The sequence below is a fragment of the Hyperolius riggenbachi genome, chromosome 1 (assembly GCF_040937935.1).
Source record: "Hyperolius riggenbachi isolate aHypRig1 chromosome 1, aHypRig1.pri, whole genome shotgun sequence".
Lineage (NCBI taxonomy): Eukaryota > Metazoa > Chordata > Amphibia > Anura > Hyperoliidae > Hyperolius > Hyperolius riggenbachi.
Genome location: NC_090646.1, coordinates 21,947,803 through 21,969,083, shown reverse-complemented (window position 1 = coordinate 21,969,083; position 21,281 = coordinate 21,947,803). Strand labels below are relative to the sequence as shown.

The window sequence follows — 21,281 nt, the reverse complement described above, 5'->3', positions numbered from 1 at the left end:
AATCATCTCTTTATGCTCCTGAAAGCATGGCTGCATGCAGAAGAGTGGAGAAGAGGCCCAACTCTACCTTAACGTCCTCATCATCAATGATCTCCATGAAGCCGTCATCCTCATCATCGTCGTCATGCAGGGAGAAGGTAAGCGAGGACTTGCGCAGTCTGACAGGACTATCCGCGTCCAGCTGCAGCTCCGTTCCGTCCGGTGAAAACTGCAACAAAAGAATGATATAAAACCGTTAATTCAATGCCAGCTTTTCCCAGGCGTTCCCCGTCCAACCAATGTGTTATCTCAGCACTCACCATAAGCGCAGGGGCGGAGTTTGGGCGGGACTTGAAGGCATCTTCCTGGCGCTGGATTAGTCGAGAGGCGAGACACAGGTGCGGTCTTTTAAACACAAAACCTTCCTGTAATAAGATAGATAAAACAAGCGTTAAGAAAACCTCTACACTGCATAAAAGTAAGAGAAAATAAACAGCGCAGTGTAAAACAGCATCAGCCGTCATGAGGAGGGGGACACAGGCACCACAAGGTGGCAGCACCACCACAACCCTATGAACACTCCGCCCACCAGATCAGGCAGTCGGTGAGGCCTCTGCACTGCATTATGGGAAATACAGTCACTCTGCATTGGATTAGCATACATCAGCAAGGTAAGAGTCTGTATAAAGAGTACCCGTCACAAATGACCCTTCAGCAATGATTTGGGGTCAGACGGTGTGACTTATCTGCCAGAATATTATATAGCTAAGTTACTCCAGTAGGGAAATCTCACTGTATTTCCTCCATCTCGATGTGGCCATATACTGCTGCCTGTATGTCTAACCATCAGTCTCGTCAGCAGGACAAATCTATTGCCTGTTACACAGGATGCAATTTTCATCCTCATTTTTCCCCCCGACAGGTCTGATCAATTTTGAATGATTCAAAATCGGACCTGCCAGATATCATCGATTCAACCGTCAATCTGACGGAAAATGGCATTGTGCGTACGAGACATAAGTGGTGGCGTGGTCAGAGGCCTCGCATACTACAGGAGACTGGAACATAACTGGGCAGATGGTGAACAGTTCCTCAGCCAAATGCTGTTCCTTTGAACCCTCACCTGGGTCACATCAGCCTATAGCAAAGACTGTTGAACGGTTAATGAACCAACACTACATGATTAGGTGGTTCTTGCGCGGTGGGCCCAGGCTAGCCGTCAGAATGGCGTTTGAGTGTCACCAGTAGGGGAATCAGTGCCGTAGCTGAATAGTGTATGGAGCACCTTTATAAAGCCAACCCCACCGGTACTCACGTTCTCCTTGTTGTCCTTGGTTACTGGGCTGCTTTCCAAGGGGGTGAAGTCCGAGTCGGAGGTGCTGTATTGTCTCTTTAGAGCCGGGGCATGCACTGCCAGCGATACCTGTAGACACAGCAATGTGAAGAGGTCAGACCCCCTGATCAGTGGGTGAGGGGACAGGAAGAGTGACCCCCCACACTTATCTGTGACCCCTGCCAGGCCTAGATCCCACACCACGCAAGCCCTCCAGATCACAGGAGCATCTAATAGCAAAAGCACAACCTCTTCAACCCCCACCAAGCCCAGACCCCACAGATAACAGGGGCATCTAACAGCAAATGCACAACCTCCTCAGACTCCCAGGCCCAGACCCCACAGATAACAGCAAAAGCAATACTTCCTCCAATCCCCTCCCCCCCCAGATCCCACACCCTCCATATCACAGGAGCATCTGACAGCAAAAGCACAACCTCCTCCTGAGTGCTATCAGTTCCCAGCACCATATGGCTTCACTGTAACTCCACACTGTCCCCAGAGAGACTGGTAACACTACAGAATCCGCACACTGTACTCACCGGCAGCGACTTGCGTCTCCTCAGAGGCAGCTTGAACCTGCAATGTGAAGAAAAAGAAGAAAAACATGAATATTGCATTTCATCTCAGCCTACTTCAATCTAGCGTGTGTATGGGCCTTAATTAAGGTTGTGTTCCCCTTTAGCCGAGGACAGAAATTTGTTTTTTTACTCTGCTCCTCTGAGGACAGTGACATGGCTATGTACTCTGTAATATGCTGCAGGAGATGTCAGTGCTATATAAATACATAATAATAATATGGTAGGACATTAGACTATAACTATGGTAGGATTAGAGTGTGAGCTCCTCTGAGGACAGTCAGTGACAGGACTATGTACTCTGTAATGTGCTGCAGAAGATGTCACTGCTATATAAATGCATAATAATAATATGGTAGGACATTAGACTATGACTATGGTAGGATTAGAGTGTGAGCTCCTCTGAGGACAGTCAGTGACATAACTATGTACTCTGTAATGTGCTGCAGAAGATGTCAGTGCTATATAAATACATAATAATAATATGGTAGGACATTACACTATGACTATGGTAGGATTAGAGTGTGAGCTCCTCTGAGGGCAGTCAGTGACATGACTATGTACTCTGTAATGTGCTGCAGGAGATGTCAGTGCTATATAAATACATAATAATAATATGGTAGGACATTAGACTATGACTATGGTAGGATTAGAGTGTGAGCTCCTCTGAGGACAGTCAGTGACATGACTATGTACTCTGTAAAGTGATGCAGAAGATGTCAGTGCTATATAAATACATAATAATAATATGGTAGGACATTAGACTATGACTGTGGTAGGATTAGAGTGTGAGCTCCCCTGAGGACAGTCAGTGACATGACTATGTACTCTGTAATGTGCTGCAGAAGATGTCAGTGCTATATAAATACATAATAATAATATGGTAGGATTAGAGTGTGAGCTCTTCTGAGGACAGTCAGTGACATGGCTATGTACTCTGTAATGTGCTGCAGAAGATGTCAGTGCTATATAAATACATAATAATAATATGGTAGGACATTACACTATGACTATGGTAGGATTAGAGTGTGAGCTCCTCTGAGGACAGTCAGTGACATGGCTATGTACTCTGTACTGTGCTGCAGATGATGTCAGTGCTATATAAATACATAATAATAATATGGTAGGACATTAGACTATGACTATGGTAGGATTAGAGTGTGAGCTCCTCTGAGGACAGTCAGTAACATGACTATGTACTCTGTAATGTGCTGCAGAAGATGTCAGTGCTATATAAATACATAATAATAATATGGTAGGATTAGAGTGTGAGCTCTTCTGAGGACAGTCAGTGACATGGCTATGTACTCTGTAATGTGCTGCAGAAGATGTCAGTGCTATATAAATACATAATAATAATATGGTAGGACATTAGACTATGACTAGGGTAGGATTAGAGTGTGAGCTCCTCTGAGGACAGTCAGTGACATGACTATGTACTCTGTACAGTGCTGCAGAAGATGTCAGTGCTATATAAATACATAATAATAATAATAATAATAATAGTATGGTAGGACATTAGACTATGATAGGATTAGAGTGTGAGCTCCTCTGAGAACAGTCAGTAACATGACTATGTGCTCTGTAATGTGCTGCAGAAGATGTCAGTGCTATATAAATACATAATAATAATAATAATAATAATAATAATAGTATGGTAGGACATTAGACTATGATAGGATTAGAGTGTGAGCTCCTCTGAGAACAGTCAGTAACATGACTATGTGCTCTGTAATGTGCTGCAGAAGACGTCAGTGCTATATAAATACATAATAATAATAATAATAATAATAATAATAATAATAATAATAATATGGTAGGACATTAGACTATGATAGGATTAGAGTGTGAGCTCCTCTGGGGACAGTCAGTGACATGACTATGTACTCTGTACAGTACTGCAGATGATGTCAGTGCTATATAAATACATAATAATAATATGGTAGGATTAGAGTGTGAGCTTCTCTGGGGACAGTCAGTGACATGACTATGTGCTCTGTAATGTGCTGCAGGAGATGTCAGTGCTATATAAATACATAATAATAATATGGTAGGACACTAGACTATGACTATGGTAGGATTAGATTGTGAGCTCCTCTGAGCACAGTCAGTGACATGACTATGTGCTCTGTAATGTGCTGCAGAAGATGTCAGTGCTATATAAATACATAATAATAATATGGTAGGACACTAGACTATGACTATGGTAGGATTAGAGTGTGAGCTCCTCTGAGGACAGTCAGTGACATGACTATGTACTCTGTAATGTGCTGCAGAAGATGTCAGTGCTATATAAATACATAATAATAATATGGTAGGACATTAGACTATGACTATGGTAGGATTAGATTGTGAGCTCCTCTGAGCACAGTCAGTGACATGACTATGTGCTCTGTAATGTGCTGCAGGAGATGTCAGTGCTATATAAATACATAATAATAATATGGTAGGACATTAGACTATGACTATGGTAGGATTAGAGTGTGAGCTCCTCTGAGGACAGTCAGTGACATGACTATGTGCTCTGTAATGTGCTGCAGGAGATGTCAGTGCTATATAAATACATAATAATAATATGGTAGGACACTAGACTATGACTATGGTAGGATTAGAGTGTGAGCTCCTCTGAGGACAGTCAGTGACATGACTATGTACTCTGTACTGTGCTGCAGGAGATGTCAGTGCTATATAAATACATAATAATAATATGGTAGGACATTAGACTATGACTATGGTAGGATTAGAGTGTGAGCTCCTCTAAAGACAGTCAGTGACATGACTATGTACTCTGTACAGTGCTTCAGGAGATGTCAGTGCTATATAAATACAGATTATTATTAATAATAATAATAATACAACAGCACGCCTGATAACTACACAATTGGTTGGGTCTGCAGAATATTTTGGATACTGTAATTCAGACTGTGTGCAGTGGGCCAATCACTACAGAGACTATATGCAGTCAAAGTGGACCTGAACTCAGAACTCCTCTCTGCTCTTAAAGATAAACAGCATAATAATCTTAAAAAAACAATAACAAAAAAAACACCCAAAACACTTCTTTGTTACAGCTGATAAAATCCTGCAATAAATCTGCAGTGTGTCTACTTCCTGCTTTCATGGAAGCAGACATATAGTTAACATCCGGTGCTTTCAAATTAGCTTATCTGCCGTGGCAGTCAGGTGACACATGGGCGAAATCAAATTACAACTTGTGATTAGTCACAGATGAGGGGTAATTAGGCTGAACTCTCTGAATACATACAGGGTGCATTGCTCTGTGCTTTCCTACTGGCCTGTACAAGAGTTCAGGTCCCCTTTAATGACAGGATTGAGGCTTATGTGAAGAGAAGTCTCAGTCTATGAATACAGGGCACTCGGGAGTGAATGCATTAGGGAGGCTGCTGCATAATGAAACAGGTAATAAGAGGCAACAATCATCCTGAAAGCCATTTAATCTGTAAGGTCACATGACTGAGGCGAGGAGGAAGATGAAACGCTGCAGAAAGTCCCAGGACAAAGGCCTCCATTGTCCCATCTGTCCCTGATGAGGGGAGGGGGGGGGGGGCTGCAAAGACACAGACCCCCCCCCTATTCACTCCACCTGTATGCAAATACAGCCCATTGTCTGGGGGAAGCCGGGCCATATGCCCAGAGTGGCCCCCGACAGCTGTCAGCCTGGATCAGCCGGGACAAGTGTGGCAGCATGTGAATAGCCTGCATTCAGGCCATTCAGAGCAGCACGTGCGCCCAGGACCCCGGCGCTGCAGCAGATGGGAGGCAGCACAGACCCAATTAACAGAGAGATAATGGGCTGTGTGCGCCGGGGTACTCCCCTCACTCTGTATACTCCCCTCCCCCCTCTGCTGGGGTGTCCTGAGGTGCTCCGCATTCTGTGCCTCCCCCAGTGAGGAAGTGCAAGCTCTTCACACACTCTGGGGGTCCAAACTGAACTCCATTCACAAGTCCTTTGTGCAGCTCCATGTAGCCATTAGCTATTCTAAGCCTCACATCCTCCTTTGTTCCCCTGTGTAAAGCTAAATTCCAACCCAACCCCCCCAGCGGAGCGTCTCTGTCCCCCAATAAGAGGCTCCTGACACTCAGCTGTTTATTAAAGAGGAACTGCAGTAATAATATCCTAATGAATAAAATAGCTCTTAGGGCCCTTTTCCACCAGCACGTTTGCGCTGGCTGAATCGCAAAGTCGCAAACCGCTAGCGATTTTACAATCGCTACGGTTTGCTTTTTAACATAGGAATCGCGGTAGGTCATTTCCACTACCGCGATTCGTTTTTTACTCGAACGCGCGGCGGAGCGATATTTGCCGCGATTTTGCTATGCAGTGCATAGCATAGCAAAATCGCGGCCGCAAAACGTCGGGGAATCGCTGGTTTTGCGATTCAGCAATCGCTAGCGTTCAGCGTGAACGCTAGCGGCTGCAGGTGGAAAAGGGCCCTTAGGCCTCATTCACACTTGAGCGTTTTGCTGGCGATCTCAGCAAAACGTTCAAACGCTAGCGCTTTTGAAATCACTACTGTAATAAACTGTATGGGCCGTTCTTACTTGGGCGATTTGCGCTAACCACCGCAAATCGCGTAGCCTGCACCATTTTCAGACGATTTCCCAGCTAAACGCCATCACGGAGAAATCGCTGCACTGTCCGGTGATTTTTCCGCGGGAAGAAAAAAAAAAAAATAAAAAAAAACACTCCCGCAAAAAACATCACTGAATGGGTGGGGCCACATGCCAATATACACCATATTTCTGATCTGCATGCTTGTTCAGGGTCTATGGCTAAAAGTATTAGGCTGCATTTCCACTTGTGCGGTGCGAATCGGCGCGGTAAAAATTCGCATGCGGATGCGAAATTCGCATGGATGACGATGTATGCGAATTTAACCATGGCAGTGCTGGTGTGCTTTTCCATTGTTTCTATGCGAATTCGCATGAAAATTAGCATGCCCAAACCTCATGCGAATTTCCTATTAAATACATTGTATGCGATTCGCATAGCGGTATGTGATATGCGAATTCTGATGGCTCTGCCATGCAAATTTTTTCTGCACAGAAAAACGCAAAAGAATCCTGACAAGTGAAAACAGTCCCATTCACTTGTATTGCTATGCGAATTTGCATGCGGAAAAACGCATGCGAATTCGCGATAGTGGAAATGAGCCCTTAGAGAATTGGCGGGACAGGCAGGAAATGTGCATTGCTTAAAAAGGAAACAAACGTGTGGTGTACCAATCCTGGCAAATAACTCGTTTGAGTAATTCATACACTGCTCAATTCTGCTAAGAAAAAAAATAAAAAAATAAATAATTATGAATAATGTATAAAACGTGTGGCTACCTCAAGTGTTTGGAGATGAAAGGGACTGAACTCGTATGTAGCCCCTTTCCTTCACCAGATAATCAGCGGTACTGGGGACTATGGAGCAGACGCGCACACGCCAGGGGTGAAAGGGGAAGGAATTCTGACAGATGTTCTTTGTGCTGCCAGCAGGGGGAGGGGGCATGACACCCCACCTGCCCTACCCCTTTCTTTGTGCCAAGTGTGTATGAGGTGGGGGGCAGGTCTGAAGTGGGGGGACAGGTGCCAGCGCTGAACTCTGGGCCTCAACTGGCCCTAATTAAGAGGACAAACCATCCATACACGCCGTGTAGCAAAGGGTGGGGGCATTCATGACACTGGGCTCTGCGGTCTCTGCCTCTTTGTCATCAGAACACAAGTCAGGCAAACACAGATTGCGAACAGCCGAGTTCCTGTCATATCTGTTTCCTCTACAAACACGACACACCTGTCACTGCGGCCGCCCCGTCATCAATTACCAGAGCAGTCACCGCACTGAGCCTGCAGTACACAGCTTATGGGGCGACTCCGCCTTCCTACAGAAACTTACTGCAAGCCATGGCATACTGTCAGGTGTAAAAAGATACCCAGAATTCTCCCTGCTCTGCTTCACTGGTTGAACTTGGACGGATCACTTTTCAACCAAACTTAACTAGGTAACTGGTTCATAAGTCCGCACAAAGCAGGAAGTAAAGTAATTGGATCCCTTTGCACCAACTGCAGTGAACCAGGGAGGAAGGCAGGCTGCAAAGAGATCCAATCATTTTACTTTGTGTGGACTTATGAGCAGGGAGAACCCATTCCACAAGGAGGAGGGATCTCCTTCACATGCCCAGTAATCACTCTGGGAGCAACACAAGGCAGCCCTAACACTGAAACACCACAGCAGTCACATGTATGTAATAAAGTGTCTAAAACAGGTGAACTACATAAAGAAGGCCTGATGAGAATGGTTGCTTTCTATGGGAAAACAGGGGAACACTTCAGCATTTCTGAGAAGCGTCTCTGCACTTCTAGAGCTTTTATTTTCAAATGTTAACATTTTTCCGCCAAAACATATTTTGATCCACTTAACTCAACTGTATTTCTGAGGATATCCTGACTGACTCATCTGGCCCAGCTGGCAGCAGCGCGGTGTGTCCTGCCAAACAGCCGACACCCACTGCCCTACTTCCACGCCGCCACATCCCTGCCTGCACTGGGCGTATTATCCCTGCAGGCTGCCATACCACACCCACTGGGACTTGTAGTTCCTCAGCACAGCTTAAGTGACTCAAGTGAAGGGCTGGGAGTTATATGGGGCCAGATCCTAAAAAACTGTCCTCCACTGAGATATCTTCAAACCTAACCAATAAAATAACCTTTAAAGCTCCCAGCGTGATAAGTTTGATACAGTTTCAGACAAGTGAGATAAAAAAAAAATAATAATATGTAATAAAGTGATCTTTGTCAGGATCAATGCATTTTAGGGACTTCTGTGCCATAGTGTACCTCTGTCACTGCCATCTTGGGGGTGACTGCAGCACTATAAACAGAACTGGGAGAATCCACAGCATTTAGCAGATGCCAATGGTAGAATGTGGATTGTACAGGAGTGTGTGGTAAGTGGAATGTTAAAAGTGGCTAGAGAGAGGCCGGCCATGAGATTTCAGCCTGACAGCAGCATGAACTCAGTTCTGTGGCTGGAGAGGGAGAGACAGTATTAGCATAAGACTTGCAGAGCACACAGCAGTCTCCTGTGGTTCAGCTGTCATCCAGCAGAGCCAGTCTGTCCATAGTGCAGTGCTGGCCCAGCCACAGGCTGAGGAATTTACAATGACATTCCAGAGTCCTCCCACAGCCCCGGAACAAAGAACAGGCCTGTATGACAAAGAATGAAAGTGCAACAGCCTCACACTAACTCCATTCAGAGCTCTGAATAATCATCACTGCCCAGCTAGGCTGCCAGCAGAGTCCCACTACTGCCCAGATATAAAAGTGTTGCCTTCTTAAAACAGAAGGTATTTGCGAAATTGCGATAATTCAGCTTTACGTGAGTGACTGTAATCCCACAATGCTTCACTTCTGAATATGCTAATTATCTCTTTATGCCTCGAAGGAAGGCTCCCATCCAGAACCATTTATATAGCAAGCCTTCACCTTATATGCTAGGGTGCATACACACATCCAATTTTAATTGGTCACTCACTGGGCAAATTTACCATCTACATGTAGTATGATGGCCACAGAGTTTGAATAGTATGAACAGACTGTCCCTTACTCATACTACATGGAAAGGGTTAAAATGGTCAGGGCTAAAGGACCAAAAAGCCATATAAAAAAAAAAAAAAAAAAAAAAAAAAAAAAGGCGTGGGAGGGATTCGTGCACATGGGGCTGGAGGAAGCCCCGGATACATATACATTTTTATATTTCATATCTGGTACACTTTAAAAGTGAGGAACTATGTTTCCCATTATGCATTGCTCCCAAACAGATCAACCCATGCCATGCACTGAGGAGGACCAGGAAGTCTGAAACAGACTCTCTGCACATTGGATTGACATGGCTCAGTAAGATGCATAAGCTATAGGCTTGCTATACACCAGCAGTTCTGGATGTAAGCCTGACAGCAGGGGCATATAGAGAGATTTGCATGTTGGGAAGAAATGCACCATGGGAATCCAAACTTACATAACTTCTGTTTTAAGATGGCAAAATTATATTCAGCGTTGTTTTTTTTAGTAAAAGGGGTTTTCGGTGTCTTAACGCCATACGGTTTCCTAGTGATTACTGCCCATAGTGCTGAGTCATGCAGGTGATGGAGGTAAGGAAAGTCCAGTGTCAGACAATAAGCCCCACTGAGCACACAGCCCTTTGGGGACACACACACAGGACTGGCGGGACCGTGCACACAGGCCCCACAGAGGTAATGTATAGGGATCTGTACAGTCCCCTCCCTGGCAGCTGTCCTATGAGCCAGCTGTTCCTGTACATTCCTGTAAGGAGGCCTGCATGTCACAGCACCTGTCTTATGGAGGGGGGGGGGGGGGGCAGGAGATCACCGGCTGTTCAGTGCCGTCTGCAGGAAACCACTTCCACTCAGCTCGCAAAACACACAAAATGCTCAACTGTAAAAACAAAACTGAAATTTCAAACGCTCGTCACCAAAAACAGAAGTTAGAGAGCAATCAGATAACAGGTGCCAAACATAAACCTCCAAGGCCATGAATGTGGACAGCAGCAATGAGTCAGAGGCAGGAGATAGGAAAGCCTATAGCCAGACCATAGAGAGCATCTCCCGGCAATAATGTAACAGCAAACACCGAAACAGCGCAACTGTACAGGTCTCACGCCAAAAATTAGAATATCGCACAAAAGTCCATTTATTTCAGCCTAAAAGGTAAAACCTGTATATGGAATAGACTCACTACACACAAAGCGGGATATTGCAAGCCTGTATTTGTTATGTTGATTCTGGCTTACAGCTTATGAGAACCCCAAAATCACAATCTCAGCCCATCAGAATATTGTGAAAAGGTTCAGTATTCTCGGCTAAAAGTGTCAGACTAATCAGCTAATTCATCCAAATCACCTGCAAAGGGTTCCTATGTCATAGATTAGTTTTTCCTTTATTGTTGAATTGCTGAAATAAAATGGACTTCTGCAGCATATTCTCATTTTTGCAGTGTCACCTGTACACAGGTCATCAGCACTCTTATGCTCTGCCCTTGTAGCATCCACTGCAGGAATCTAGCAAGCCGCCACATGTGGCGGTCACATGACTCGCTATCTTACTATAGGGCAATCTAAAAAGGTACATACACACGTCTGATTTGCGCAAACGACCGGTCGTTCGGACGTCAAATCGGGAGTGTGTAGTCTGTCTTGCAGCTGATAAGAGCGGACTTGAGCGATCAGCGGATCGCTCTTATCAGCTAAACGACAGACTGTACACGCGCCTGATTTGACGTCCGAACGACCGGCCGTTTGGACGTCCAAACGATGGGACGTTTGCGCAAATCCGACGCGTGTATGTACCTTTACAGTGGGATGGGCGGGGCAAGGAGAACTTAACCGGCTATCCCACAAGCCTCGGCAAATAGGGGTCCCAGGACTGCAGATCTAACAAGGGGGCCGCCAAATGGTGATACCAGATTACCACAGCAAAGTAGCTGCCAAATGGTGATCCAAAGACACCAAATTACCACAGCAAGAGGGCTGCCAGATAGTGATCCCAGGACACCAGATTACCACAGCAAGGGGGCTGCCAGATAGTGATCCCAGGACACCAGATTACCACAGCAAGGGGGCTGCCAGATAGTGATCCCAGGACACACAGGAGGAAGCTATACTTGGGCAGTATAGACTCAGCAAGGAATAATGTACTACAAAAATCACAGAAAAACTACAGTAAAGATGGCAGCCGGCAGGACTATACGTGCTCACAGGCCCCACATGTGGAGATGGCAGCAGGCAGGGCTATAGACGGCAGGACTATACGTGCTCACCGGCCCCACATGTGGAGATGGCAGCAGGCAGGACTATAGGCACTCAGGCCCCACATGTAGAGATGGCAGCAGGCAGGGCTATAGGCACTCGCAGGCCCCACATGTGGAGATGGCAGCAGGCAGGGCTATAGACGGCAGGACTATAGGCACTCGCAGGCCCCACGTTTTATGAGAAGCAGCTTTCCTGTCTGCACTGGAGAAAAGTTAAACCACTGAAAGGCTTTCCCGATGCCATGGCAACCAGTGAAAAAGTTGCCAGGCAACCAGCCAGGAGATGCTGAACGAGGAACACAAATGCTCCCCAGCTCTGTCCCTCCAGACAACAGAAGACGGGCTGTAAAGATTTTATAAGGGCTTGCAATGCGGGTTTTCTCTGCTAGGGCAGTGTTCCCACTTGAGCTGAGAAGAGACATTTCCTGTCTGATCTCCACTCGTGGCAATACTGACAGTGAATGGCTCCTATGTTATACACAGGAGTCGGTCACACTTGTCACGCTGCAGTGGATCCATTGCGGTAAGCAGACCGCACTTCTGTGCAGTCTGCGATAATCCCGGACAGGGGGATGCGTTCCCCACACAGTCTATGGGGGTAATGCATCTGCCCCGCTACAGCCGGACCATGGTAGCGGACATACACTGTCCACTGGCCACGTGATCCAGACAGCGGACACACATTCCTTTATCAGCCAATCAGAAGCCACCTTTCAGTGTCTGCTCTCACAATGTTCGTTTACATATATAATCGATATGCAAAATACCAAAAGTACCATAAAGAAGGTGAAAATCATTCTGATTATGGTCTTCCTTACTGGTGGCAATTTATTGATAAGATGTGAAAAATATCACCAGGGAGAAAACTAAGACAAAAGGTGAATTGAATAATGGGGGCTCTCCCCGTGTCTGTGTGGGTTTCCTCCGGGCACTCTGGTTTCCTCCCACAACATACAGATACGTTAATTGGCTTCCCCCTAAATCGTCCCTAGAAAACGATACATACATAGGACTGTGGTAGGGATTTGATTGTGAGCCCCTCTGAGGGACAAATCAGTGACAGGGCAATATAGATAGATAGATAGATAGATAGATATACTCTGTACAGCGCTGCAAAAGATGGCAGCGCAATGGAAATACTAAATATTGAGAATAAAGAAGTTATATAGCTGTGAAGCTGTTTAGAGGCATGCATAACCACCTATTAGAAGCGTTTATGCCCCAAAACAATAATGCAATACTTTTGATTAGCAGTGACACAAGTGACATGCCAGTATTGTAAAACTGGAGAGGGGAAAAAAAATAAATAAAAAAAATGTATTATTGATCAGAGCTTTATTTGAAGGAAGGTTAGCCTGACGCGAGCGTGCCAGCCCCGCAATGACATCACTGCAGTTTATTAGACAGAAAACGGTCAGGCTCACTCGTGCCAGAGAAGGGGGGAGAAGACATGTTCCCTGCTGTGTAATCTGTTCCCACGCACACCCATCACACACACACACCATTCTTCTGAGCAGTGCAAGCAGGGACAGGCCACAGTATACTCTGCTCACAGGCAATACAACATAGAGACAAGGCGGTACTTACGGTACGGGATCTACGGGGCTGGGCTCATCTGAATACACGCCTGCAGAGAGAGAGAGGGGGAGAGGTTAAAGGGGTATTCCAACCACTGATATACATACAGGTTCTGATTTATTATGGACATGCAGGCCTGGAGGACGAATTACTGCGTATACACAAGCAATTCTACCTTGTGCATGTTATCAACAGAATCGGCTGGACCTCTGCCCCTGACAGAGATTGTCAGTAGAATGCAAATAATCCAAGCTTGCATGCAAATTTAAAGGACAACTGTAGCGAGAGGTATGCCATATTTATAGCCTTTGAAGCAATACTAGTTGCCTGGCTAGCCTGCAATTCTGCCTCTAATACTTTCAGCCATAGCCCCTGAACAAGCATGCAGCAGATGAGGCATTTGACATTACTGTCAGATCAGACTGGATTGGCTGCATACTTTTATCAGATGGTGTTCAGGCACTACTGCAGCCAAAGAGTTCACAGGACTGCCTGGCAACCGGGATTGTTTAAAAGGAAATAAATATGGCAGCCTCTATATCCTTCTCAGTTCAAGTGTCCTTTAATGTAAATACTAAGCAGGAGGGGGGGGGGGGGGAAATGAGCTGACAAACTCACCGGAATCTGAGGAGTCGGAGGAAGAGGTGCGGCACAGGCTGGAGGGCTGGGATGGAAAGTGGGGGACTCTTCTTTTTGGGGTGTCACTTTGGCTGCAAAAAAAAAAAAAAAATTAAGTACAGATTGTCAGTTCTGCAGCCAAAACTTAGTCATGCATTAGAACAGATGACATATGAATAACACAGTGTACTTGGCATGGGTAGCCCCATTTTACAGCACTGGCATGTCACTCCTGGTCTGGGGACACAGTGCAGACACACTGTCCATTCCATGAAACAGCCGATACATCACATCATCCAGCGCTAAGGATGGTCTGTGAGATGCAAAGAATTTTGAGTTGATGGGAACATTAAGCAAATTTCATATGCTAATATATGCAGCGTGAACATGTACCAATCAAATCCCGCTGAGGTCAAATGTGATTGGTCCATTTTCAAGCTGCATCAAATCAAATTTTTTTTGCATCTCGTTGACTATCCCTATTGAGCGCAGCCCTGTATAAAGAAATAGAAACAGAACTACTGGCAGAACGTTCGTTTTAGCTTTGGATAAAGTAGGAAAGGGTGGCGACCTCTGCTGGGGTTTTTGCTGCAGTCTGCGTCCCTGTTGTACAGACTTTCTGTTCCTCTGACAGGTGGGACTGGGGGAGCGGTGATGATTTCCAGCACATTATGTCCACACAGGAAGAGGGGATCTCACCAACAGTATCAAAGATGCCAACAAATAAAAACAATTTTGCGGAGTGGTGAAAAAGTTAGAATCCCAGTCAAGCTTCTTTTGCTGCCTTTCTTCAGCAGAGGTTGCAGGGTCAGGAAGAGAACAGAAATCTCTGCATTGGGGGACACAGACAGAAATAATAACCTCCTTCTCCCAATCTACACGATACGATTCATTGTGCGATTCAATTACGATTTGATTAAATCCAACATGTCCGATCCAGATTCGATTCTATTTGATTTGCCACGGCAAATCGAATCAGGATCGGACATGTCAGATGTAATCGAATCACAATCGAATCGCACAAAGAATCGTATCGTGTAGATTGGGCTTTAAACTTGCAGACCCCCTCTTCAGAGCGGGAGTTGGGCGATATGGCAAGTAGCAGATAATAATCGCTATCCGGCCACTGCAGATCTCAGGTAATCCTTCTGTAGCCCCGGGATCTGGATTCTGCTTTCCTGCTGCACACAAATGTTTGGCAGGCCTTAATCACCAATTACAAACATTTGCCCATGTCCTGCCTCAGGTGACAATAAAAGCTGGGAGTGTGAGGAGGACAAAGTGTTATCTGTTTACATCTTCCCTTTGTCATTCTCCCAGGAAGTGGTGTGGGAAACAGTTGCCCCCACATTGTCCCATAACATAACACCTCAGCCAGTGTCTTGAGTACAGGGCCAATGTCCCAGGAGCCAATACACCCCACAGGACAATCTACACACCCCAAGACCACACCACCTCAGCCAGTGTCCTGTGTGCAGGGCCAATGTCCCAGGAGCCAATACACCCCACAGGACAATCTACACACCCCAAGACCACAACACCTCATGTCCCAGGAGCCAATACACCCCCACAGGATAATCTACATACCCCAAAACCAGAACACCTCAGCCAGTGTCCTGTGTGCAGGGCCAGTGTCCCAGGAGCCAATACACCCCCACATACTCACAGGACCCTCTACATACCCCAAGACTACTACACTGTGCTATAACACCTCAGCCAGTGTCCTGTGGCCAATGTCCCAGGAGCCAATACACCCCCACAGGATAATCTACACACCCCAAAACCAGAACACCTCAGCCAGTGTCCTGTGTGCTGGGCCAGTGTCCCAGGAGCCAATACACCCCCACAGGACCCTCTACACACCCCAAGACCACAACAGTGCTCCATAACATAACACCTCAGCCAGTGTTCTAGGAGCCAATACACCCCCACATACTCACAGGACCCTCTACATACCCCAAGACTACTACACTGTCCTAACACCTCAGCCAGTGTCCTGTGGCCAATGTCCCAGGAGCCAATACACCCCCACAAGAACAGCTACACACCCCAAAACCACAACAGTGCTCCATAACAAACACCTCAGCCAGTGTCCTGTGTGCAGGGCCAGTGTCCCAGGAGCCAATACACCCCCACATACTCACAGGACCCTCTACATACCCCAAGACTACTACACTGTGCTATAACACCTCAGCCAGTGTCCTGTGGCCAATGTCCCAGGAGCCAATACACCCCCACAAGAACAGTTACACACCCCAAAACCACAACAGTGCTCCATAACATAACACCTCAGCCAGTGTCCTCCAGCGTTCTCCCCAGAATTTTTTTCCAACCGGGTGGCATGGAGGCCACCAAAAGGTAAAAGCCAATTGGCACGTGGTTTAACATCATCAGCTCTGGGTGGAGTGCCCCTTAAAGGACAACTGACGTAAGAGGGCTATGGAAGCTGCCATATTTCCTTTTACAGCAAACCTGAGATAAAGTGCATCAAAGGATTTCTACTTTACGGGGGCTTCCGGCAACTCCCTATAGTATTGGTCACACGGCGTCCATCCGGTCACTTCTGTTGCACCGCTGTGAGGCATGCAATTCAGCTGGGTTGTGGGCACCTGCGCATGCTTGGTTGCGGCTGTGTGCACCCCCATCATGCTCCTGTAGCATTCTGCGCAAGTGCAGCTACAGTCTTTGTAATCTACACATGCGCACAGGAGCGGAAAGGGGGGGGGGTGCACCCAGCCAGGACTGCGCATGCATAGTGGCCCACGACTCGCTCAAATCACCGATTTTACAGAGCTGACAGCGGCAACACAGAGGCCTGGTGCACACCAGAGGAGGTTTTCTGAGCATTTTGAGTTTTTAAATCTGCTGCTAATGTTATCCTATGTGTCTGTGCACACTGGAGCAATGAGGTTTTGTAAAAAACCCCATAGCATTACATTAGAAAGAGCTTTTGAAACCTCTACAGTGTTCTCCCCAGAATTTTTTTCCAGCCGGGTGGCATGAAAAAGTAGCCGGGTGGGGCAATATGAGAGAATGCAGGGCTGGTGCATCTGTGCACAACTTTGCTTACACCATAGGAGGTGGTGAGCCAATGACAGCCGGGTGCTCACCAAAACTAGCTGGGTGGAGCACCCGGCTAAAAAAAGAGTCTGGGGAGAACACTGCTCTAAAAGCTCTTCCCAATGTAATGCTATGAGTTTTTTTTTTTTACAAAACCTCATTGCTCCAGTGTGCACAGACACATAGGATAACATTAGCAGCAGATTTAAAATCTCAAAACGCTCAGAAAAACTCCTCCAGTGTGCACCAGGCCAGAGACCTTAGAGGACAGCGAGGGAGCCAACGGACTAAAGGGGAAAAGTCCCAGGTGAGTATTAATTATTATATGTACTTCTCAGTTACACTTTAAACAATGCACATTACATGGCTGTCCTGCTGATCTTCTGCCTCTAGTACTCCAAGCCTTAGACCCTGAGGGCTCGTTTCCACTATTGCGGTGCGGAATTGCCTGGATTCCACCGCTGATGAAATCGCATGCAGGTGCGTTTTTTACGTGTTATTTTACGCGATTTCGCATAGGTTAGGCTATATGCGTTTTAACCATGTCACTACCTGTGTTAATTTACTTTGGTTCCTATGCGGAATCGCACGCGTAATCGTGTAAAATAACTTGTAAGAAAAAAGCATGCGATTTCCCTATTAAATACATTGCCTGCATTTCACTCGCAGGCGAATTCTGCGGCTCTTTTGTGCGTTTTTTCACCGCTAAAAAAAGCGCACCTCAACAACGCTACAGTGGAAACAGGCCCATCCACCTGCATTACATGTGCGAATTCGCATGCGTTGGACGCACGCGGATTCGCGATAGTGGAAACGAGCCCTCAACAAGCATGCAGATCAGATGTTTCTGATCGAAGTCAGCACTCAATTTGCCACATGCTTGTTTCAGGTGTTGGATTCAGACATTTACTGCAGCCAAAAAACAGCAGGACTGCCAGGCACCTGGTATTGTTTAAAAGGAAATAAATATGACAGCCTCCATATCCCTCTAACTTCAGTTGTCCTTTAAAGAAAACATTAGCTAAAGCCAGTTCTAGGGTTACTGCATAGCAATAAATATGGCCACTCTGTACATAATGTGGGGGGCAAGTGATGGAGGAAAGGTCAGGAGCCCCTGGGAATTCCTATTGTTCCCACAAGCACAGAGACAAAGCCATCTGGGTTCCCCACCACATATATGGCCATTAAGGAGGACTTCTACCACCCATTCCCCTACTGACATGCTAATCACAGCCAGGCTTTTGTCCTAGCACTGCCATTACACATGCCAAACTCACAAATTTACCTCCAGAGTGACCACACACTGGTGACAGAACAATAGAGGGACAATGCACAGCCCTGTGAGCTATGCAGCAATACAGAAGAATAATGCACATAGCCACTGCATTAAAAACAACAATACAAACATAAACAGCATCATCTGTTTTCACACTACTGACGTGATGAGAAAAAGATGGAGGCCAAACTCACTACTGTATGCAAATCTAATATGGATATAAATATACTGCAACACGGCACACGCAAAACCCTGTGTATAACATGCAAAACAGCCTCAATTCAATACAACTCTCTCACCTTATCTACAATATTCTACTTCAGCCTCCTGCAAATGAGAGAATAGGCAAGAAAAAAAAAAACCTGTAAGGCCCAGTGCACACAAAAAACCGCTAGCAGATCCGCAAAACGCTAGCAGTTTTTGAAGCGTTTTTCCTATTATGAAGCGTTTTGCGGTTTTGTGTAGCGTTTTTTACTAAAGTGAAGTGTTTTTGCTAAACGCCTGGAAAACCGCTCTGATCTAGCGTTTTATCAAGCGTTTTCCATATACTTAACATTGGAGGCGGAAAAGGCCTCCGACATCCAAAAAAATGCTGCAGCCCGGGAGTTTGCATTTCAGCTAAAACCGACCCGCTCTGGTGTGCACCAGCCCATTGAAATACATTAACCTAGCGTTTCCTCAGCCGCAAGCGTTCCAAAAAACGCAACCGAACCGCTCTGGTGTGCACTAGGCCTAAGGCCTTATTCACACTGAGGACAGAAAAATGCTAGCATTTTGCGACAGGGATTTTTTGTGTATTTCTTACTGGACAATTTCGCTTTTTTATGAGCGATCGGAATTTGCAGTTTTTCAACATTTCAATCGCGAATGCTCAAACGAAAAAAAAAAGTGCTGCTTGCACGTTAGATTACCATGAATCAATTTGGGGATAAATCACTAGCCATTAGAAATCATTCCTAGTAGTACTATTGCTTCATGGTATTTCAGAGACAAATGAACCAATATCACTGGCTGGGCACATTTCTGCCCAAGCAGTCTACTGTGCTGTCTGTGCCAAAAATAATTCCTTGAACAATAACATCTATTCTTATAACTCAATGCAGCATCCTGTACAAAACATACATGCAATCAATGCCAGCACCATGCAAGACACAATATCCTGCCTACTCCTCCAATGGGGCACCATACAGTGTATAAACTAACCCACAGCCACTAGTATGTAGAGCAAATTACACACACAAAAAGTAATGCACTATCCAAGAGTATATAAGAAAAACAAAAATACAAATACTGCAACATCCACCAGTATGCAAAAAAGTCTACACAAAAAAATATGCAGTCTGTAGCAGTTATGCCATTATAATGCATGGGATACTGTAACAGTAAAGAAGCCAATGCATGGAATACTGTAACAGTGCAGAACCCAATGCATGGAATACTGTAACAGTGCAGAACCCAATGCATGGAATACTATAACAGTGCAGAACCCAATGCATGGGATACTGTAACAGTGCAGAACCCAATGCATGGAATACTGTAACAGTGCAGAAACCAATGCATGGAATACTATAACAGTGCAGAACCCAATGCATGGAATACTATAACAGTGCAGAACCCAATGCATGGGATACTGTAACAGTAAAGAAGCCAATGCATGGAATACTGTAACAGTAAAGAAGCCAATGCATGGAATACTGTAACAGTGCAGAACCCAATGCATGGAATACTTTAATAGTGCAGAACCCAATGCATGGGATACTGTAACAGTAAAGAAGCCAATGCATGGAATACTGTAACAGTAAAGAAGCCAATGCATGGAATACTGTAACAGTGCAGAACCCAATGCATGGAATACTGTAACAGTGCAGAACCCAATGCATGGAATACTGTAACAGTAAAGAAGCCAATGCATGGGATAGTGTAACAGTGCAGAAGCCGCAGTGTGCATCCTATATAATAATAACCATAGCATGCAATGAGAGGAGGCTCACCTTCCCAGGCCGGCCAGATGGTGCATGGTGAAGGCCAGGCTGGTAACCGGGGACAGCACCCCCGTGTCTGGGGATAGGCGGCTCAGGCCACAGGCCAGCAGGCTGGTGGGGCGCTGCAGGGAGCCGGGGGCACGGCTGGGGCTGAAGTCTTGCAGAAGCTTCTCCATCTCCATAGCGGGGAGTGTGGCGGGGAGGATAGCGGGGACTGTAGCGGGCAGGGAAGCGGAGGAGACAGTGGTGGCAGCAGCGGCTACTTGCAGCACATCAGGGGGGCAGGAGGCGAGGGGCGGCCGGGCAGGGACAGGGGGCTGCTGCTGCTCCGGAGGGGACACGGCCTGTATGATCTGATCTCCCCATTCACAGCGCACAGCTTATATTCGAAAAATAACACAGCCGGGGGCGGGGCCACAGCTGGGGAGGGGCGGGGAGGACGGGATGCCTGTCATGGAATAGCTGGGGAGGGGCGGGGCTGCTGCTTACATGCAAACACCAGCCGGGGCGGGGCCACAGCTGGGGAAGGGCGGGGAGGACGGGATGCCTGTCATGGAATAGCTGGGGAGGGGCGGGGCTGTCTCCTGTCATGGCACAGCCCACATTCATACACTACATGGCTGCTAACTGTGAGGTATTGAGAAAGTATCAACAACATGGAGTGTCTGCTATAGTGAATATATATTTATAGGGGTGCAAAGGGTCACGTGCAGTGGTATAGGGGTGTACAGTGTCACATATAGTGTTATAGGGGTGTACAGTGTCACATATAGTGGTATAGGGGCGCACAGTGTCACATATAGTGTTATAGGGGCGCAGAGTGTCACATATAGTGGTATAGGGGCGCAGAGTGTCACATATAGTGGTATAGGGGTGCACAGTGTCACATATAGTGGTATAGGGGGCGCACAGCATCACATATAGTGGTATAGGGGTGCACAGCATCACATATAGTGGTATAGGGGCGCACAGTGTCACATATAGTGTTATAGGGGCGCAGAGTGTCACATATAGTGTTATAGGGGCGCAGAGTGTCACATATAGTG

General features: G+C 46.3%; 1 protein-coding gene across 1 annotated transcript in view; it reads right to left on the bottom strand.

Annotated features, from left to right (window-relative positions):
• CDC25B (cell division cycle 25B) overlaps nt 1–20,627 on the bottom strand; it is a 33,303-nt gene extending 12,676 nt beyond the window's left edge. The window contains exons 1-7 of the mRNA XM_068274088.1: nt 20,245–20,627; nt 13,918–14,009; nt 13,309–13,348; nt 1,855–1,891; nt 1,295–1,402; nt 300–404; nt 68–208 (exon numbers count right to left, since the gene is read on the bottom strand). Of these exons, the coding sequence (XP_068130189.1) occupies nt 68–208; nt 300–404; nt 1,295–1,402; nt 1,855–1,891; nt 13,309–13,348; nt 13,918–14,009; nt 20,245–20,417 (696 nt within the window). The 5' untranslated portion in view covers nt 20,418–20,627. The remainder of the gene's footprint in view (nt 1–67; nt 209–299; nt 405–1,294; nt 1,403–1,854; nt 1,892–13,308; nt 13,349–13,917; nt 14,010–20,244) is intronic.
• Between the last annotated feature and the right edge of the window lie 654 nt (nt 20,628–21,281).